Genomic DNA, 17,677 nt, shown 5'->3' with positions numbered 1-17,677 from the left:
ATATAGGCTTTAAATAAACGGTCGGTTAGTTTGTACTGAAATTTTCAAACAATATGTATAATTATAATTTTGCTCTTGCTATTCGAAAATTATACAGTAAAATGTTCACTATTTACTTAAAGCTTCTTGGAGATAGTTCTTTAAAGTTGTAATGTTAAATTAAATCCCAATAATTAATAATTTAGAAGTGTGTTATTTCACATTTGAGTGTAGTAGAAATCAAGCAAACTTTATTTTTTTTAGTTTACTATGACCAATCATTATTTTTTTTCTCCCAAATAAGTAAAGCACTATATATCAATAAAGAATTGCCTTAACAAAATAGTTTTTTCTTTCTTGCTTGCTTGCTTTGTGTCTTGGCGATGACCTACAACAGAATTTTGAGATTTATTAAAGATTGCGACAATAACATTTAGTAGGTTAATGTTAAAGAAAAAAAAAACAACATAATCATACAAACGTTTATTAAATACGTCGAGATGCGACGCATCAAAAAGTAACAAAAAATTTTTGGTCCATCACAAATCTTAACCAAAATACAAATCACTTAGTTTTCACAACAAAATATCCCAAAAAATTATATAAACCTCTAAAAATAAACTGAATTGATATCTCATAGTCTTAACGGGTTACAGCTATAAAATTATACATTTTGTCGTAAACATATGTTTACAGATCTAAGATGTTACACGGTAACGATAGATTCTTAATTTTACTCTATGACACCCCCCCCCCCTTATGTCAAAATCGTATACAGGTGTCATAGAGCTAACTAAGCTAAAAGCTCTCGATTCTGAATATTACCCTTAGAGAACACATTAGTTACAAAAAGAACTCTGTTAGAGCGTTAACGTTTCCGTTTTTATGATCATTACATTATTTTTGTAAACTCAAATAGTCAACTATAATAGATTCACAATGACAAAAACCAATTGACACATTCGTCATTTATTAAATGCTACACTGAGCTGATACAAATGGTTAATATATTATTTAAATTGACGTATTAGGATTTTATACGCGGAAAGAGTATGACTATGATGGGAATGTGTTCTCGTGTAACTTACATCAATGAGATAGGGCCCGTTTTGACTATGGCCACAAAAAACTTAATCAAACCATAATACTATTAATACTAAGAAGAAAGCTAATCGATTGAAGCAGTGATGTAGCTTTATCACACGAAGAGATCACTTTAAATTATTAAGTACTTAAAACTAAATTCAATTAAGCAGATCTAGAATTTTGCGTATCGGACTGAACTCATCGAAACAGGTCAACGACCTCAAAGGACAGAAAATATAGAATATTGAATAGAATTAAATGTATAGACCGAAATACTACGACAATCAAAAAACTTTGCTGTATCCATAATCTTCATTTGGAATTTAAAGGAATAAGGAACTTTGCTTGGACAATTTATTTATATTTTGTAATTATTTCAAATAATTCGTAAGCAAATTCCATTTACGCTATATATTACCAGTTCTTTAGTGCAGTTGACGTGACGTTTACACTCTCGACAATGTTTATGAGTCGAATAGTAGTCAATAATAATTGTTTATTATCGATAACACCGAAATCTTAGTTGGAGATTCAGAGATATAATACTTTTTATTTCGTTCTTTGCATCTAAAGTCAGTCCGATACAACATAGCGCAATGAAAACAATAAATACTTAAGTTAACAAATACAATTGCTAAGCTGAACTAAGCTATATATTCTATCAACAAATTTCGAACTAACCTTTGTAACAGAACAATTCCTTTCTTAGAATGTTTAACACAATTTTGATCTTTACAAAAGTATATTTTAACGTCTTTTGAATTTGACAATTGCCTCTTGGTTCTTATATTTCTCTGGTGTGAACGTTAAACGAGAGACTAATAATTGGGCAAACGGAAAGACGTGTTACGTGTCTGATTAGAGATGTTCTTAACCAATTAAATAGAAACACGTCATAGTTAGGTCTCTTTCTGCCTCCCTGGTACTCTAAACGATTAACTTTGACATGACCCATAATGACAATTGTTATTATGACCTCAGATGGATCACATTCAATGAGAAATTGAAGAACATAGAACACGGGCGTAAGAGTTTGTTTCCTAGTTGTTAATGTACGATTTCCTTTAAATAACACATTAAATTACTGAATACAATAATATTCCTCTTTTAATGTATCGTAAAAAGGAATTTCCTTAATATCAATGGAATGACGATTCGTACTAGTTTTGTTTTTCCTTAAATCCGATAAACGTAACAAAAGCTCGCAAGCTCAACAACATACCAATATCACAAAACACCAAAGCTACTACTAATAAAACCAATACATTGGTCGAAATATGGACTTTGAATTATTATCTGAAAAAAGTTAATGAAATTTTTAAAATATTGCATATGATTACAAATATTGAAAAATCATAGCTGATACCGTGCGTCTTTTATAGATAATTCTTGTATTATTAACATTATTTATAAACTTCGGTTTTCAATTCGATCTGTGTACAAAATCCATACTTCATTTTACTCTAACCCCCTTCTAAGTAAAATACGACTCGAATTTTGTATAGAAATATACTGATAGATTTTACAAATAGTATTTTTCTAGACCCCGGGAATCGTTTTAAGCTCGTTATTTAATATAATACTGGGACAAGTGTTAAAATAAACTACTCCTTAAGAAGTCTTTATCAGTCTTCGTAAATTAAAATTCTTTACTTGACACGGTTTCTATATTTAACCTTTCAATAAGAGGGAAGGGTGAAAAGAATTTTGTCTTACTCACGCTTTAACAATCATTTTATGCATAGTCTATGACGTATTGTTTTGAGCTTGCCATAGACTTAAATAATAAAATAGCTGAAAATACTTACATAGATTATGTGAAATTGTTACTACAATCAGTTCTATAGATATTTACGTCTGAAATTACTGTTTAATTAACAGAACTAGATCGAAGATTTTTTTTAATGACCAGCTCATTTAAAATGCGCGCGTTGAAAAAACTTCGTTAACACGTTTTGACAAATGACAGTTAAGTTCTGAGGGATGAGCCACAGATTGCAACTATTTCTATTTAAGAGTTATAAAAACTTTTTTTAGCTTAAATATGACAGGTAGTAGTCAGCATGTAAGTATGCAAGGACCTTCATTATTCACGCAGTTTCTATTTAAAAAAGACGTTAAAACGTGTATTAATAAGTAATTCTGAAATCTAGCGAGACACACTTATACTGAGCCGAATTGTCACATAGAAATTAAAGTGTATCGCTTGGTTTTAAGGTTTGTTTTACAATGGAATTCCGCTTTGACTGTCGAAGTTCACCTTCTTAGGAAAAGTAAAATACAGAAACAGTATATACGTAATCTTTCAGAAATTTTTCGACTTCGTTTGGAAAAAAAAACACCTACATTCTTAGACCTATTGGCAGTGTTTATTACTAAAAGCTACAATACCAAATATATACAACCATAGTTCTAATAAATAGACAAGATTCAAAATAGCTTGGTGAATACACGTGCTATATATATACGCGATTTTAAACGTTAAGCAAATCTAATTCGAATTTTAATACAGATGTCAAGCCACTTAATGCGATCAAAGCTTTTTTTGTCGAATATAATTGACTTCAATAAGACATTTTATCACAATAGACAAAGATTCATAGACAAGGTTTAAGTGTAAAATTCAGAGTCAAGACTTCTAAGTATGGCTTCCAAGTGTAAAAGCTAATACGTACGGAAGACATAGTTAGCGCTTAGTCCCAACACTGAATTGTTTAGGGTTATTGTAACTTCTTAAGGTGCAAATCCCTCAAACAGTCAGAGACAAATAGGTGTTTGGCACTTGAACCTAACCCAGAATCTAGAATATGCTTTATCATTCTAGATAGAGATGTCAAAAAACCAAATAAGCAATAATTGTCACTCGGCATTTTCATGAGAATCAGAAGAATATTGTTACCCCCTTATTCATAAAAAAAGACGAAAAAGTACTTTAGTTAGAGTGCAATTAGAAGGATGTATTTTTTATGAAGGGGTTAAATGTCTACAGAGAATATAAAGCGCAGACAGTTTTGAATTTATAATAATTCAGGCCTTTATCCGAGTTATTTCATTCGAATTCTCTTCGTAAAAACTTTTCTATTTAAGCAATTTTAGTCTTGGGCGACATAACGATATAATGCTGCTCCATGGACGGAGGCTGAACCGGCGACATGGGCATATATTCGCTTTCATTCTCAAAACTTCCAAGAATTTTCTCCGTAAATATTAACTTCACAATCTCCTCTGGTAGCGCGAGCGCCGAGACATTGGTTTCGTTAATCTCGATTGAAACATCGAAATCGTCAAACTTCTCGATACATTCGACGGATTTCGAGCAACGATTCGTCGACACGTGCTCCGTTTCGTCCAAAAATTCACAACTTTTCGTCTCGCCCTTCGATAGGTTCCCGGTTATTTTCAGATTCTTCATCTTCCTGTTCACCTTGAAGCTTTTGAATATGTCTCTTGTTGGTGTGAAGTCGAATCTTTTCTTTTTCGTTTCAACGTCTTTTGTCTCTTTCTCGGATTTTGGGGAGGTGACGCGGGAGTCGCTTTTTAGCCTTTTCCTAAAAAAACATATGATGGAAGTCTCTATACACAACAAAAATTATGTTTTTCCCACTCTCTAAAGTACTGGTTCAGAGTAGTTCATTTAAATTAACAGTTACTTATAAAAAAATACTTAAACTCAAAAAGGAAAAAATCTATTTTATTGCCTTATAGTCGTTAACTAATGGGGTTAGTAGTATTTCGTATTATTTAGTGTTACATCTATATATTAGTTAATCTATCAATAGAAATAACTAAATAATATTGCTTTTATATATAAATATGCAAGTCAACTAGTTATTTCTAATGAAAGTGATTAAAAATTGGAAATTATTCTCCTTGATACGCCAAAGCAAAGGTTTTTATGCAAAATATTATAGTTTTATACTCTGTGAAACTCATAATGGAGCGATACGACTAAAAAACTCTTACCTAAAGACACTGAAGGTCTGCTTATAACGATGTGGTTTTGCACAGTGCTGCAATGAGCCCAACGAGCTATGACGCGTCACGCCATCGCGACCGGGACTGCTCGAATTAGCGCTTTTCCAATCAGAAAGCTTCATTGTACTGGAATTTAAATCGTAAATGCGGATAATTGGAAGCGGGAATCTCTGGATAGATTGCGATGGCGAAGTGTAGGTACTTAAGAAAGTTAAGGCCCACCAGGGGCTGTATAACCATTGATGATGATGATGAATAGCTTAGGAACGTGTCCATAAAATCCTTTTGGTTAGTACGTTTTTAAATAAGAAGCTATAAACTAGAGAACGCTTTTTTCTCTGTGCACACACTTGGCCTATATTTTGTGCATACAAGGCTAGTCTTAACAACGAAATTATACAACACGGAATCTCCACACAGAATAAGCATTTGACCAAAAAATACATTTTACGATTATGGTTTAGTTCTAACTTTTTAAAGAAATTCCGTTTTATTAATTCATTTTAACTCTTTAAAACCATTAAATATATATTTATATTTCGTGCAAGGGAAGTTATCTTCAATGGCCAATCATGTATTTAAGTCATGGGATCTGATCGGATTGTCCCTTAGATAGGATTGAGAAGATGTATTGACATCTTTGTCCTAGCGAAATTGGATGGGTATTTCATTGTCTGTAAGGAATTCTGTACACAAAGCCTATCTACCTAATATTTTTTCTAACCTTTTACCCTAATCAAATGCGAATATTACAGTGGTCTATTTATAAATAGACAAATAACACTGAAAAGGAATACTAAAAGCGTAGTTAACATAGCCATTATATTTGAAAAATATATACGTAATAAAACAAAAGTATAAAACACAATTTTATTAATCTTTTCAACTTTTTGATATTAAGTATAGCACTATGTATGTAAATCTGTTTAAGACAGGACGATCCTCACGGTCGTGATGTGGTTTTTATTACTCAAGTATCGTCGATACAATAGTATCAGCTTAATAGCGTATGCCTGTCCTTAAAACCAATAAGTAACATTTTGTATAAATTTGAACAGAGTGCAGCGAGCACTTTGGTATCAGACAGCAAAGATTTATTTTAATAAAAAGTATCAATTTACGAATTAATTAAATATTTAATACCTAAATATAATATATATATATATAATATTGAGAGGAGTGTTAGCCTATTAGCTTGAGTGTATGACTTTTATTATTAATTTGCATTATTTTCTATGTGCGCGTGCGCGCGGCATGATTTAGACTCAAAAGGGCTACGAAAGACACAAGGCAGAACCCCTACTTGTCTTTTAGAAAAAAGGATCACGAAACAGATACTGAGATCTGAGGTTAAGATCTAAAAATTGGTCCTATGTATGTCTCCTCCAAAAACTACAACTGCAAATTCGTAATCGAAATATTAAATACATCCACAATATCGCTAGTTATGAATATGTAAATAATCTCACCCAAAGTTATGTCTCGGGGGCAGGGGAGGTGCACCGCGTCTTCCCGCCCGTCTCATAGTTCCGTATACGCACTCGACGGACTCGTACGTGTGATCTACGCACGAGCCCGCCCACTCCTCGGGAATTTCCTCGTAGACGCCCGAAGCGACAGACACTATTGACACGGTGGAGCGACGGGACCACACACTGTAATTTAATATTTCACTTAAAAATAGTTTACAGTTAAGTTATATACTAGCATTGAATAGGGTCGATTTACAAAAAAAAAACAATTGTACCATCGGTTAAAATTTAAATTCATTTAAGATCAAAATTAGGGTCCATATTCCCAAGCCACAATCTCATCTTGAGCGCTGTCAAATATGTCAAACAGCATATAGAAAAATATATTGACAGCTCTTGACAGTTATAAAAACAACAATAAGACTTCCGCTGAGCTCTTTAACCTAATAAAGATGCGGAGACAAAATGAACTTTATGATTAATATGTAAAAGTATACAATAAAGGCAAAAATAAATTCAACATTACCTGTTGTCAGGGGAGAGTGGTGTTTGTTTATCTCCACAGGGAATCTCAGACAACTGAGATGAGTCACCATTGTGCATTTGTTGATATTCCTATAACAAACGTTTCATACAAAACGACGGTATCCAAGCACATTACCGCGGTAATACAATAAACTTCGCATTACACGTAACGCCGTATCGACTATGCCGATTTTTTTTAAATTTCTAGTAAATGTTAGGTTTTGACTAAAATGTAGAGAAAAACACTTTTCGAACGGATTAAAGCTAAGTATTATTATTAAAAACTTATAGTTATTTACACCGTTTCGCGTGCTTGTCACCGTGACCACGCTCGCTGAAAAGCACGCGAAACGTCGGAAAAAAATTAAAATTTAGAATTATGTAAATAACTATAAGTTTTTAATAATAATACATAGCTTTAATCCGTTCAAAAAGTGTTGTTCTTAATGTGTAAAAGCTATTTTAACAAAAGACAACACTAAAATATAGAGTCTAGCGTACCTTAGTCATAATGAGATCTGTGTCATCCAAAGAAACCTCCGACGGTCCACTGTACCAGCTGCTGCGACGAATTTCACCTGTGAATGTTTCCGATACATAAAAAATACTATCTGTCTAACATCATACATATCAATGGCGCTACAACCTGTTTAGGTCTTGGCCTCAGATTTATGAATCTGTTTCATGATCATTTGTTAAACTAATGGTCAAGTAGGTTTAGGTCTCTTGTTTTATGTTCTATTATCGCTTGTAATTTGATGAATCAACTTGACACGCAAACAATTTCACCAAAGTCGGTATAGCTGTTTAGGAGTTTAATTATAAACACACGCATAGAAGATAGATATATATAAAGATGTATACAAAATCAATGGCACTACAACCTTTTTAGGTCTTGGCCTCAGATTTATGAATCTGTTTCATGATCATTTGTTAAACTAATGGTCAAGTAGGTTTAGGTCTCTTGTTTTATGTTCTATTATCGCTTGTAATTTGATGAATCAACTTGACACGCAAACAATTTCACCAAAGTCGGTATAGCTGTTTAGGAGTTTAATTATAAACACACGCATAGAAGATAGATATATATAAAGATGTATACAAAATCAATGGCACTACAACCTTTTTAGGTCTGGGACTCACATGTCTGTATTTTTTTCATGATCATGTAAATCTAATAGGCAAGAAGGTGATCAGCCTTCTGTAACTGATGCACGCCGTCGACTTTTTGGGTCTAAGTCAAGCCGGTTTCCTCACGACGTTTTCCTTCACCGTTCGAGCTAATGTTAAATGCGCACATAGAAAGAAAATCGCCTAGTGCACAGCCGGAGATCGAACGTACGACCTCAAGGATGAGGGTCGCAAGCTGAAACCACTAGGCCAACACTGCTCTAACAATGTGAGCGCGCTTATTCATGTTTGATTTCAAAGATATATTTTAATTTATAATTGCAAATAAAATATCCTGTATACAATGTACACAAAATAAAAATACATGCTTTTAAATTTACATTAACCAATTCTCTAATCAAGGGCGTAGAAGGAAAAACTGGCAATAAACTTTCCTAGGATTGCATTGCCATCCATTATTTTAATTTAATAAATATATATAATGACTAGCAGATCTGACAGACGTTGTCCTGTAGACAATTCTTACAAACAAAAAATAATTATATCTAATAATGTAAATAATTCTGGACTCCATTCACACATGTCCAGAATATTTATATAATACCAGCTGTTTATTTGCTGTACAGATAAATAATCTAGTTACCGACTGAAGCGCCATCTGCCGGGCGGATTTGGGAATCTAAACCATCCAGGGCACCACCCAAACACATACAAAAAAAAACATTCAAATCGGTACAGCCGTCTAAGAGGAGTCCAGTGACATACACACATATAGTAGAATAATATATATAAAGATATAAAATTACTATACATTTTTTTTACAACAAGCCTGTAGGCAATTTTCAATAATATAGTATATACTACAGTGATACTAAGGAACTTTATGCTTCCTTATATAATAATTAATGAATATCAAAACAGTGTTTTTTAGTACATTAATAACAGACATACATATCTTAACCGTGATATTAGTATAGATATAAATTACCTAAGTCATCTCTTCTCAAGTCTCCATCACTTCGGCTAAGTTTCTTGTGACGAGCCGACAGTGCTTGACGCACAGCACTGACTAGTTCACTCGCCAACGGTGTACAAAATCGCATTTCACCACTGCCTTGAGAAAAGCCACTGTAATTACAAAAAATGTTTATATTTTGGTAGTGCACCACTAATAATAATAAATAAATAATACAACCACTTAGAAAATAAAACTATATTTAACCCAAAATTCTAGAACATAAAACACGGAAACTAGAAAGAAATTAACTTTAAAATATCAACTTCATTATTCCATACAAAACTTGACTTTGTATATTTTATATATAACTATGAATGTGCATAAAAGATAATAATTTAACTTTCAGTAAGTTTAATTTGATGACAAGGCACATGTATTTTAAATCTTACTAATTTAAAAATCATATAAAAACTTTGCTTTCAAAAGGACTGTTTAGTCAACCAGTTGTCAGTACATCAAATGTTTTATTTCAATAAACTAAGGCTTATTGATAATTAACTTATATTTAAGTAAGAAAAATACTGAAATAAAAATAAATAACAGGAGGCAAAAGGCGAATAAATGAACGGAGAGCAAATGCCACTTAGCATGATTTTTGTAAAAGAGACAACTGAAGACAACATGAAATGATGCCTATAATATGATAATAAACTATATCTATATATAGTATAAATAAATGTTGATGTTATAAAACTAAAAACTGAAATAAAGATTTAATAACAATTGAATGTTATGTTATTTCCCGTGGGTAATTACATTGTACAAACAAAAAAGATTACATTTAATGTTTAAGGATAAATTAGGTCAGTGGCGTGATATAGAATGAATTTACGTCAATGTGTGTATTGTTAGACTTTGTTAATGGTTAGAGGAAAAAGTTAAAATAGCTAACAAATTTTAAATAGACACAACTTTTTAGAATAGACAACGACTTTCCAATAAAATTATAACAACTATAAACAATTCATAAAAAACTAACTCGGTATTATTACACTGTAATTAACTACTGTCCTTTTATGTCGCTTTCTGCCAAATTGTGACTATGCTATGATGGAATTGTAGAATTTTATAAATGAGGTGGTAATCTTAGATAGTGAAAATCTACACTAATAGTTTTTTTATGCGGTTCATGGTTTATTAATTCTAAAGTTTATTTTGTCAAACTAATTTTAAATAAAAATGTTTAGAGACGTAGAATCCAGTTTACATATAAATTAACTTAAAAGTCAGAAACACACCTATTCAAACTAATGATGCAATTTCTATTCTTGTCTCCATTTTTTCTGATCAAGAGTACATCAATAATGTGTTGCCAATCTATTTTTGTGCTGGCTGTATTGTGGGAAACTACCAAGCCCGATGTAGATAGTGTGAGCACACTGTCAGTCATTAAGCCACATTTTCTAGACAATTCCGTAGCAATCACAGTTACAGGATATGAGTCTTTGAGTAATGATTCTGAGCCTGAAATGAGATGAACCAAGCATGATTGATGGATTATAAATTCAAACAAGATCCACAATTGAATATAGTATATTTTTAGAAACTATACTATTTGTTACATAACAACTGTGGAAATACAGATTTAACTCTATGTCCATTTATAAGTTTAACTATAGTTTTATTTTATTTACCACTGTTAATATTTTGGATCTTATTTAGAATTATTATGTGGGACATACATTAGCCAATATAAGTAATTTTTATATATTAAATATTTTACTAAATGTGATTAAATAACAAGTGATACCAATTCTATTATAAAGAAATTACACTTAACTACTGCAATAAAATGTGTTAAGTCCTATTATAAAAGACAGGAATAAAATAAATTTATTATGTTAAATAATGCACACAATGCTAACAATAAATAATAGCTTTAATAAATTGGGATCTTAAAACTCTATTTGGGTTACCTTGCCAACTATGAACTAATCATAAAACTAAAAAAATATAAATTTTATTTGTTATTTACAAGTAAAATTATATTTTTATAGAGTGACGAAACAAAAAAAATGATTATAATGTTAAATAATAATTAAGGACATACAGAGTGTTTTTTTAAATCATTGACATAGATAGGAGACCTCAATTGAATAATACACTTAAGGAATAACTTCCATACTAACAGGAAGAGCCATAAAATGATATGTGAGTGCAAAACAATGGAAATTAACATTCAATGTGATGACATCAGTATTGTAATAAAAATTTTGCTGGTTTTTTTTTTTGATTGGTATAAATAATGCCATTAAATATTTTGTGTATATATTAAACTACTCATTTATTCCAGAAATAGTATTTTATTTAACTTTAAGAATTCATTAAAAAATATACCATATATATATCTTTGTTAAAATAAAATACCTGTAAATTTACTCTATCACCAACACAGAGAAATAAATAAGCCAACGAAAAATAACCACAATAAGCTTCACCAAGTATTAATATTTTTTCTATTGATATTGAAGGTAGACTTACCTCTCATTTTGTCATTATTTAATAAGTCACGAATTTTATCCATCCATATTTGAGTTTCTTGATGGCTTTGTGCGGCAAGAAGAATTCGAGGTTTTGACGGTGCTTCAAGGGTGAACACTGCAAAAGCATGAGGTCGCGTGCGGGATTTGGCTCTTTTTACTAAGCAACCCGAGGGCAACTCTACTGTTCCTGCAGGCGCTCCCGCCTCACTACAATATACAACTAGGGACCCACCCCCTTTGCAAGTCACACTAGGTCTCAAAATGCACCATTGTTTTTTCCAAGACTACAAAACACAAACAATGAAAATATCAAAAAAAATATTTAAACAATATTGAAAATTACACCGATCGAACATTACAAACCTTGAAAGGATTAAGACCGAGGTTCGATTTAAACGGATATTTCACTTCCAAATAACCAGACATTTTCCTTTGAATTATTAATGCAAAAAACGCATTTCCTTTATTAGTATAATTTAGACGATTTTTGCGAAATCACATGTGGTTGTTTGTAACAGTTTTAAATCTTGGGAGTTGAGACGGGTTCAGAAATCAAACATTTTTTATCTCTTGTTTACAAAACGTTCATAGACAACAATAAACGAATATCAAATCTTGTGTTGTAACACTTAAATAAGAAGAGACATAATTTTACCAAAAATTATAAATAGCGTTACCTAATTTTCTTTTATTTGTTATTTTAATTCTATCAAATATTTCAAATTTCCGTTAAATACATATATCTACATTATAGATACTAGGAGAGTTTGTAACACACAAAGGCACAGATGTAAAATATGAATGTATTTTTCATCACAAGAGTTTTATTATGAAGTTTTTAGGTGCAATTTACCTAGCAACACCAAAGCGTGTTAACCGAATTAGTACCTTTAGTTTGGCGCGAATTCTAAAGTCGCAAACACAGGTAATTTTATAAATAACCTACCTACCACATATATAAACAATACTACTAAAACTAATACTATTTTTGTTAATACTTTTAATTCATAATATATTAACTTATTAATTAATGTCACAGTTACATAACAATGATCTTTATTTTAAGGTAGTAGAAAAACTTTTTAACACAATCCTGGTCCACTCGGAGGTTCAGCTGAAATTCCGCGTTGTATCATTCGACACGTGTGCTCTTCAATTCGTCTGTACACGTCTATAGGAGGAGAGGCTGTAGCCAGACCACCGCTCCAAAATCGCTCAGCAAAGGCGCTTGCTCGAGGCCATACTCTGTAATAGATGTAAAAATGTGAAAATGCACTGTTGAGTTTCTTTCTGACTATCGTTGATTATCCTAGACTTAAGAGACGTAACAAGAAACGATATTGAGGTACATACATCAAATATGATGTATGGTATAACAAATATATGTATTACATTTTATTAATTGTTTATAATTATTAGGTCCTTAATTTAAGAAAACAATTGTGACAATCGACCAGTCTAAATAAATTCTATCACCCTATTTAACTAGTCTGGCCATAAATACTGTTACATAATTATTTTGAATTTGGAACACGTATACTTTGTTTTTTTATTTATATATTATGCGCCATTCCACATATCTTTTCGTGTTCATTATCAAATTACAATATGGACTGGGACAGATTAAAGGTCTGTCTAAAAGCCTAAGGTGGTAATTACGAATAGAATATTTCTTTAATTTGTGCTGAGACTTTAATAAATAAATAGGTAGGTAAAAATTTCAATAAAATACCATAAAAAAATGCATTTTCATTTGTTACATAACTTATGGCTGGACTAGGTAATTATAGTACCTGCTTATGACATTGGCATCGTTAACCTTCTCCGACCACATACATGCTTCACCACCAATAATGTCGTCAAGATTCAAGTTACCAACGAATTTCATCATTTCTCTTGGATCGTACTTATAGAAGAACTCCCAATTGCATTGTAAGAAGTCAAGGTAATATTGTGATGAGTATATCACTTTGTGTCCAGCTGAAAGTACCTAGTAAATAGAAATTTAACCATTATGTACATTTTAGCAATTCGAGTATAATGAGTATTATAGTTATATATTTAGTCAACTTAATACATAGATTTATTACTTGTAATAAACGATAGGTATCCTAAGTGCATACGACTTATCGTATAGTAGCTATAGGAAAAGAAATTTGTTATTATATAAAAATGTGTTTCTCCAAATAGTATATATCTACTAACTTCTTTCATACGTGCCACTTCCTTGTATTTCCAAACTTGGACAATAGTATCTTTAGGTAACTTCAAACCGCTGGTAAATGTTTCCTGAAATAGTTATCGTGTATATTTATTATTCAGTCATCGGAGGAAATTCTATTTCATTGTACGTAGTTACCACTAACATCGATAAATTATGAATAATGAACAATTAGGGGAAAACATCAATATGTAGCATTTATGAATATAGAAGCTGCATTTTGCATATAGAATAAAACGTAAGTAGCATCGGTATTAATATCACCATTTCTTTTACAATGAAACACATTGTAATCATCGTAATAAACATTGTACTATTTATGCCTACGTTTTATAAGGTCTAAAAGGATTATCTTTATTTTATATATAGGATTATTATTATTCCCGCGTCTCACCTCCCATACAATAAGTTTCGAGTCGTTTACTAAGGGCACCATAGTCTCCATAAACAGATTTTGTATTTTGTTTACTTCTATACCTTTTTCCTTTATGTATTCCATGAGAGAAGGATTTTTTGACCTACAATAGGAATATGATCAAATTAAAAAAGATAAGATAGTGGTCCTCGGACACAAGACATTTTATAAATCTCTACAAGTTTTAATGTAAACTGTGACATGTTGCAATACTGTTTAAGGATATTATTACATAATTCCTAATAGCTTCTTGAGACTTATTTTAGTTTTTGTCTATATCATTCTTCCTTCACTATTTTTCTATAATTTCTTGATTTAGACAAATTATCTTCATTAAAAACCTATTGAAAAGTTGAATACCCGCGAATAAAAAAAAACATAGAAAAGGGTCCGGAGATAACTCGTGACTTACAATTTGTAGAGAAGGTATTTCCTGTATTTAAGTCTGCAGTTTTTTATTTTGACTGATATATTTTCGATTAAGATACATTATTTAGTAGTTTACATTAGTTCCATTTCGACCTACAGCATGATCGAGAGGACAAGACTACAAGAGAATTATTATTAATTGTTCCAATTATATGAATTGAGAACGAACAACAAAATCTGTATTTGTATTTCGGATCTCGGTTTAGGTTCCCATTAGGAACTTACACTTAGAAGAATTACCAACAGTCAGTGTCAACTTCATCGCCGCCTAGATGAAAATGATCATCAGGAAATATCGTCTTTAGTTCCCTGTATAGCTCTTGTACTATATTGTATACGCTATCACTGCTTGGATCCATTGGTCCGAGGCTGTTACCGCATTTAGTGAGAATACCCGGGAATGCGTTACCCCAGGCACGGCTGTGCCCTAAAAACCAAGCGAAAAAGACAAAGTTAACATTATTTATGGATGAAATTACTTGAAATGGTACTTTCTGTCTTGTATCCAGTAGAATTTATAAAGGCATCTAGCGGCGTTTTTACCCTTTTTAGTTCTTAATTTAAAATTGCCGCGTTTCAATATCTATCATAGATAATTTTCATAGACTAATATGACTTCTATAAGGGAAGTTAACAGAATCAAAAGTATATGATTAATTTATTGTACATTTATTACCTGGAACGTCGAATTCTGGTATAACTCGTATACCGCGATCGCGGGCATGTTCTATTATTTTCTGTATGTCTGCTTTCGTGTATACCATCCACGGAGCATATGCTCCTTTTTCACTGTAAAACATCGTATCTTTATTATTGCAATGTATAGAAAAAACATGAACTGGCTATTTCTCATATTTGCATGTTATTTTTTATATTTAGGTACTAAAACTTATCAAAATTAGCCGGGTAACGCTTACACGTAAAATATTGTCTATTATTAGATCATATTTTTTACTGAGATCTAAAGTAATCTATGTTTGAAGTGTGTCAAGTTCAATAATAAGTATAAAACTTTATATAACATGCCAAGTCTACGTCTCTACGAGTCTTCATCACCACATTGATATCGAGATCTTTCAGTTCCTCTACTCTTGGAGGACTCAAGTCGGAAGACAGTCTATGACTTGATACATATATACCTTAATTCCGGAAAGCGCTCGCTCTGATAGGGAAAACTCTGATCGTCAACCATATGCCAATGAAAGACATTCATCTTATTATAAGACATTGCGTCTAAAGTCTCCAGAATCCTGTTGACGGAAATGTAATGGCGAGCAGTGTCCAATAATAACCCGCGGTGAATATAACTGGGCGAATCCTCGATGATATTCTTGTTTATATGTATTTGCTAAAATCAATAATTTCAAATAAAAATTCGCTTTTGAATGTCACTTAAAACTATTTTTACTAAGAATTACCTACAGTATAATCACTAGAATAGTAGAGCAGCTGTGAAAATGTTTCCAATCCTCGAAGTATTCCCCAAATAGAGGCACTCTTCAATTGAGGCGTTGACAATATTGTTAAAGTATCTGTAATAAAGCAGGTTTGATATAAGCTGCTAACAGTTCTTAATTTTTTCCCGGTTATATAAAACGTGGTTTTAACATCTTTGATGTCATCTTTATCATTATTTTTACATAGGTAACATAACCTTTAATGCACGTTTTGTAAGGCCACCCTGCATGCTGCAACGGCATGGTACAAGTGTTACGAATCAAATGTACTGGTGAACTCACGACAAATATTTTACGCACATTAGCGAATGTTACTTAAGAACTCTCATGGGCCACAGCATGATCTTTCCAATTGTTTCGGAACATTCCATACCACTTATACAGTTTACTAAACGACCGTTGCATGTTCGTCCTTTCGTGTCACGATACACCCACGAAGTACTTTCTCGCAACTAATGTTACTTTGCATATCAACTAAAATTTAAACTTCTCGAATTTAAGTATCATATTTAATATTAATTACTAATTAGTCAAAAGACTAGATTATATACATACAACTTTCATCCATGCCATATGATGGGTATTCTTCACATGGCTGTGTCAAAATTACTTCCAAATGCGTCAAAAAGCCCAAAAAGTTTTCTCGGCTGTCTACCTCAGTGCTCCAAGCATTTTTCATCTTTAGATTTGTTATAATACCTGAATATCGGTTGATTGCTTTTAACAATATTGAGCAGGTTTTATCTGTAACCTTAAATGTTATACAAAGTTACAGTGTTTGCAAAAATCTGACGATTCCTTTTAAGAAATAATATCTTTAACCTAACCTAACAGAGGTTACCTAAACAGTATACTATCATGCCCTAAGTTCCCTCATAAAGTACAAATTATTTTGATTACCTGAGATTTAAAAGCAATGCATAAAACCGAAATAGTACAAAAACCCATTAAAAGAAACCACAAAGTGCAATTGGCGGCCTCATTGTTCTCATTATTTTACAGAAGGCTTTACAATCCATCTCACTAACTCTTACCTTGAAATTAAATGAAGAGGAATGAAGGTTATAAAACTGTTCTTCTCGAGTTTCCTTCTTTGGTTTTGGCCACACTGCGCCTTTGCTCGGTCTGAATTTCGGTCCTGATATTTCGACACATTGAGAAACATATAGTAATAACGTAACTAATACAATTTTTTTAAAACACATTGTTTCTATATATATATATTCTTAAATCCTATGGTCATAGTAGTGTGATAATACTGTATCGTTGTCATGAACGTTATCAGTGTATATTTATCGATAAAAGATAAGTTATTAACAAATATATAAATTAATATTACTCACTTTCAGTGGAATAATTTTAGTAGCGTTGATTCTTTGTTTAAAGGCAAATAGAAGGCCTTCTGTGATACAAAAATCTATTTGTACACAAGCGGAGTTAGACTTAGAATGCACAGAGTCCTAGGCTAACAATATTCAGTTATCAT

General features: G+C 31.8%; 2 protein-coding genes across 4 annotated transcripts; both read right to left on the bottom strand.

Moving 5' to 3' along the window:
- Nucleotides 1–456: 456 nt before the first annotated feature.
- Nucleotides 457–12,244, bottom strand: LOC123716209. Its single transcript, XM_045671835.1, has 9 exons — nucleotides 12,033–12,244; nucleotides 11,668–11,953; nucleotides 10,425–10,650; nucleotides 9,157–9,296; nucleotides 7,539–7,615; nucleotides 7,039–7,127; nucleotides 6,510–6,695; nucleotides 5,029–5,166; nucleotides 457–4,613 (listed from the first exon to the last, which is right to left on the bottom strand). The coding sequence occupies exons 1-9, from the start codon at nucleotides 12,093–12,095 to the stop codon at nucleotides 4,148–4,150; spliced, it is 1,671 nt and encodes a 556-aa protein (XP_045527791.1). The 5' UTR covers nucleotides 12,096–12,244; the 3' UTR covers nucleotides 457–4,147.
- Nucleotides 12,245–12,707: 463 nt separating this feature from the next.
- On the bottom strand, nucleotides 12,708–17,422 carry LOC123716129 (beta-hexosaminidase subunit beta-like). Of its 3 annotated transcripts, none has more exons than XM_045671701.1 (10): nucleotides 17,226–17,422; nucleotides 16,747–16,942; nucleotides 16,157–16,266; nucleotides 15,874–16,082; nucleotides 15,411–15,523; nucleotides 14,975–15,161; nucleotides 14,285–14,408; nucleotides 13,875–13,958; nucleotides 13,463–13,659; nucleotides 12,708–12,914 (listed from the first exon to the last, which is right to left on the bottom strand). In XM_045671701.1, exons 1-10 carry the CDS (start codon nucleotides 17,394–17,396, stop codon nucleotides 12,752–12,754), a joined length of 1,554 nt encoding a protein of 517 aa, XP_045527657.1. In that variant the 5' UTR covers nucleotides 17,397–17,422; the 3' UTR covers nucleotides 12,708–12,751. The 3 variants fall into 3 exon arrangements, with proteins under 3 accessions (XP_045527657.1, XP_045527658.1, XP_045527659.1); XM_045671702.1 differs by lacking the exon at nucleotides 17,226–17,422 and adding an exon at nucleotides 17,092–17,191; XM_045671703.1 differs by lacking the exons at nucleotides 12,708–12,914; nucleotides 13,463–13,659; nucleotides 13,875–13,958 and having other exon boundaries at nucleotides 14,292–14,408; nucleotides 14,979–15,161.
- Between the last annotated feature and the right edge of the window lie 255 nt (nucleotides 17,423–17,677).

This window comes from Pieris brassicae, chromosome 11 (assembly GCF_905147105.1).
Source record: "Pieris brassicae chromosome 11, ilPieBrab1.1, whole genome shotgun sequence".
NCBI lineage: Eukaryota > Metazoa > Arthropoda > Insecta > Lepidoptera > Pieridae > Pieris > Pieris brassicae.
This window is presented reverse-complemented; position numbering and strand designations above follow the sequence as displayed.

What these genes read in the sequence shown, in the direction of transcription:
- LOC123716209 (XM_045671835.1), bottom strand. Translation starts at nt 12,095, where the DNA reads ATGTCTGGTTATTTGGAAGTGAAATATCCGTTTAAATCGAACCTCGGT. An exon ending in CTTGAGAAGAGATGACTTAG is followed by an intron (nt 7,616 to 9,156) that starts GTAATTTATATC and finishes AAACATTCACAG; the next exon opens with GTGAAATTCGTCGCAGCAGC. An exon ending in CCACTCTCCCCTGACAACAG is followed by an intron (nt 6,696 to 7,038) that starts GTAATGTTGAAT and finishes ATTAAATTACAG; the next exon opens with TGTGTGGTCCCGTCGCTCCA.
- LOC123716129 (XM_045671701.1), bottom strand. Translation starts at nt 17,396, where the DNA reads ATGTGTTTTAAAAAAATTGTATTAGTTACGTTATTACTATATGTTTCT. An exon ending in ACTATTCTAGTGATTATACT is followed by an intron (nt 16,083 to 16,156) that starts GTAGGTAATTCT and finishes TATTGATTTTAG; the next exon opens with CAAATACATATAAACAAGAA. An exon ending in GAGCGCTTTCCGGAATTAAG is followed by an intron (nt 15,524 to 15,873) that starts GTATATATGTAT and finishes GATGTTTTACAG; the next exon opens with TGAAAAAGGAGCATATGCTC.